At 28.9% G+C, this 3,681-nt stretch overlaps 1 protein-coding gene across 1 annotated transcript; it reads right to left on the reverse strand.

Moving 5' to 3' along the window:
- Nucleotides 1-553: 553 nt before the first annotated feature.
- LOC145036077 (uncharacterized) lies at nucleotides 554-3,446 on the reverse strand. The gene is made up of 7 exons (XM_078984558.1): nucleotides 3,390-3,446; nucleotides 3,106-3,173; nucleotides 2,603-3,049; nucleotides 2,159-2,410; nucleotides 1,438-1,640; nucleotides 1,367-1,376; nucleotides 554-1,277 (listed from the first exon to the last, which is right to left on the reverse strand). The coding sequence occupies exons 1-7, from the start codon at nucleotides 3,444-3,446 to the stop codon at nucleotides 554-556; spliced, it is 1,761 nt and encodes a 586-aa protein (XP_078840684.1).
- Between the last annotated feature and the right edge of the window lie 235 nt (nucleotides 3,447-3,681).

The following is a 3,681-nucleotide window of genomic DNA, read 5'->3' on the forward strand; positions in this document are numbered from 1 at the left end:
CAAGCACCAATCACTCACTCACCAATTCTGTTATGTGACAATGTTGGGGCTATTTTCATCAGCATAAATCCACTTATCAGTACTCGCTCAAAACACTTTGCATTGGACTTTCATTTCATCCGTGAGCAAGTCGAAGAAGTCACATTGAAGATAGTTTATGTTTCCTCAGTTGATTAAGTTGCGGATATTTTCACAAAGCCTCTAGGAAAGGATAGAGTCTGTTTTCTTCGTTCAAAGCTTCAAGTTCGCCCCTCTGTTCAGATTGTCGGGGGATAGTAACACAATATTTAACACATGTATAAATTGAAATAGTCTTGTACAGTTGAAATAGTCTATAACTAGTTCCTAAAGGTTAGGAGTCATTACTCTCTTTCAGTTCTGTATCCATGTATATATACACTTGTACTCTCTTGTCAGGGCCAGTCCATTGATTTTTAATGCTCGGGGCGAGATTCTAAACTAATGCCTTTATTTATTTAAAAAATAGTAAAAATGAAATAAATTTTACAATCAAACCAAAACAAGGTTATACAAACAAAATTATAAATAAAATTCATCTAAAACGATGCCTCCTTGCATTTTTTGAAGCAAAAACATCTATTATTTTATCATAATCAACACTTCGTAGGAATTGACTTTCAATACTTAAAATTGCTAATCCATTTAATCTTTCTTGAGTCATGGTACTTCGAAGATATGACTTCAATAACTTCAATTTCGAAAAACTTTTTTCCGCGGAAGCAACTGTGACCGGTACCGTCAACAAAATTTTATATGCCACCAACACATTGGGAAACATGTCCATCTCCTTTGCAAAGTATATAATTTGAATAGCTGTCCAAGGAAGTTCACCTTTATATGCTTCATCCGACAACATTTCCTGCAAAACTTGTAACTCAATAAATAAATCTTTTCCATCAATATCAAGTTCCTCACCATTTGTCAAACTAGTTTCAAGTTTCTTACAACATTTTTTTAATCCATCATCAAGTAAAGATTTTAACTTTGAACCATCAAACAAAAATCCAAAAATAGATTCAAAATGTTGCATTTGCTCAAATCTACTTCTCAATTGAGTTAGAGCCATATCTACTATAACAATAAAATAATCAGTTCTAAATTTTTCTTGAGATGATTGTTGTTCTCTTTCGGTATTTGGAACTTTATCAAATTGTTTTTTTCTACTATAAACACGTTTGATAGGAAATTTTTGTTCAACTCCAATATTTTCTGCTATGTTTTTAGCCTCATTAATAGCAGTGTCAAACCCATTTTCCCTATATTTTTCAAAATAATTAACTAATCCTTCTAAATTTTTTATTGCAACATCAAGAATCATATCTTTGGATTGTAATTTTTTACTTACCAAATTAATTCTAAATAAAATTTCATGCCATATCACTAAACTTAAAATAAATTCAAAATTAGAAAATTCACCATCTACTAATGATTCCGCATCTCTACAAACCTTACCATCATCACTCACTTGAGCTAATTTTGTTAATGCTTCTTTTATTTGAAAAAGTTGAGTTTTTATTGCTTTAACACTTTTAATGTGACTTTCCCAACGAGTAGTAGACAATGATTTTAGGGTTAACTCATCTACATGGTCAAGTAAAACACTCCATCTATGTGTGGAGCTAGAAAAAAACATTATATATTGTTTGACAAGTACCAAAAAATGTTTTAGCTTTATGACAAGAGTTTGCCATATCACACAAAACTAAATTGAAACTATGACATCCACAAGGCATATAAAAAGCTCTTGAGTTTATATCAAGCAATCTTTTTTGTACACCTTGATGTTTGTCTTTCATATTTGCTCCATTATCATATCCTTGTCATCGAATACAATTAATATCCAAGTCAAGAGATTTTAAAGCATTTTGTAAAACATTAAAAAGTCCTAAACCGGATGTATCTTCTACCATTAAAAACTCTAAAAAAAACTCTTCTACTTTTATTGGAACATTTGCAACATCAACACATCTAATAATCAAAGTCATTTGCTCTTTACGACTTGCATCCGGAGTGCAATCAAGAATTACCGAAAAATATTTTGCTTTTTTTATTTTTCTAATAATTGCACTTTTAACTTCGGATGCCAACAATTCAATTAATTCATTTTGAATTTTATGACTAAGGTAATGAAAGTGACTTTTTTTTATCTTGAATAAGTTGAAAATGGTGTTTCATTATTGGATCAAACTCAGCAATCATTTGAAGTACACCTAAAAAGTTACCATTAGATTTCTCATATATTTTTTCATTAGTTCCACGAAAAGCCAAATTATATTCAGCTAAACATTTTACAACAGCAATAATTCTTACCAAAACTTCTTTCCAATGTTGAGTATCTTTTTTTATTCTTTCTTGTAACTCTTTATCAATTGTTTCATTTTTCCTTATCCTAAGTCATGTTTGTGTCCAAGTTTTTAAATTAATCATGTCTTCAGAACTATGTTCATGTTCATTTAATTTTTCACTAAGATGTTTCCAATCATTAATTCCTTCGGTTGCCAAATTAATTCTAGATCTAGCTGTTTTAAATAACTTACAACAAAAACAAAACACTTTATCAAGTTCTTTTGAATACACCAACCACTTTCTATCATAAGAATCACCATTCTTTAATTTACGAATATAAAATTCACAAGAAAAATGTCTACCTAGTGCATCTTTTGGAAAAATTATGTTATTTTCAATTTCCCTAATAGGCCATTTTTCTACAAGAAAATCTTTCATTTTAAAATCTAACTTATCCCATACCCTTGGATCAAAAATATTAATATCACTAGATTTATCAACAAAATCATTATTTTCATGATCATTAGAATTTTCAATAGGTTCATTAGAAGTTTCAACTGGACCTTTAGAATTATCAACAAAATCATTAGTTTTAACATCGTTAGTATTTTCATCATTATTTTCATTTCTAACAAAATACTTATTTAAAGATCCTTGTAATTTATTAGTAAGATCCTGTTCTTTTCGTATTCGTTTCCTATTTTGAGCACTAGATGGTTGTTTTATAGGAAACATATTTAAACTTCACAACAAAAATTGTAATAAAAAAGATGTATTAATAACAAAGAAGGATACAACCTGAGATTAGTAATCCGTGAGATTAGCAGTCCGTATCCACAACCTGAAGTTAACAATGTATCCACAACCTAAACAAAAAAATAGTATCTTTTAGATTTTCAGAAATTAAATTAACATACTATTCATAAATCAAAAACACAATCAGATTATTCAAAAATCAGAATTTAAAAAAATCAACAGATTATATTCATCCAATTATTCAGAATTCTGAATTAACATCTCAGCAAAATTAAAATCAGAATTCATATCGCATCTCAGAAAAATCAAAAACAGAATTCATATACAGATAACAGATTCAACAATACACATACTACATCAGATTCAACAATAGACATATACATAACTTATCAGCTTTACAGATTATATAAAAAACAATCAAAATCAAAAACATAACTTGATCATAATTTCATAAAGCAAGAGCAGTAGAAGAAAAAGAAAGAAAAAAATTACCTGTAAAATTAATAAGGCTTAGTGTAATCTAGTTTCCTTAACACTGTAAGTCTGCAATCTTGGATCGGATGAGTTGAATGGAAAGTTTACTTCTCACTATATAACAAAACTGAAATTTCAAAAACT

The sequence above is a fragment of the Lactuca saligna genome, chromosome 3, assembly GCF_052625555.1.
Source record: "Lactuca saligna cultivar CGN05327 chromosome 3, ASM5262555v1, whole genome shotgun sequence".
Taxonomy (NCBI): domain Eukaryota; kingdom Viridiplantae; phylum Streptophyta; class Magnoliopsida; order Asterales; family Asteraceae; genus Lactuca; species Lactuca saligna.

Bases quoted from the DNA above. Each gene is read 5' to 3' on its own strand.
- LOC145036077 (XM_078984558.1), bottom strand. From the start codon at position 3,446: ATGTATATGTCTATTGTTGAATCTGATGTAGTATGTGTATTGTTGAAT. The intron at 3,174-3,389 runs GTATATGAATTC...TTTTTTGTTTAG, and splicing joins TATTGTTGAATCTGTTATCT to GTTGTGGATACATTGTTAAC. The intron at 1,641-2,158 runs GTCACTTTCATT...GTTTTTTTCTAG, and splicing joins CTTATTCAAGATAAAAAAAA to CTCCACACATAGATGGAGTG.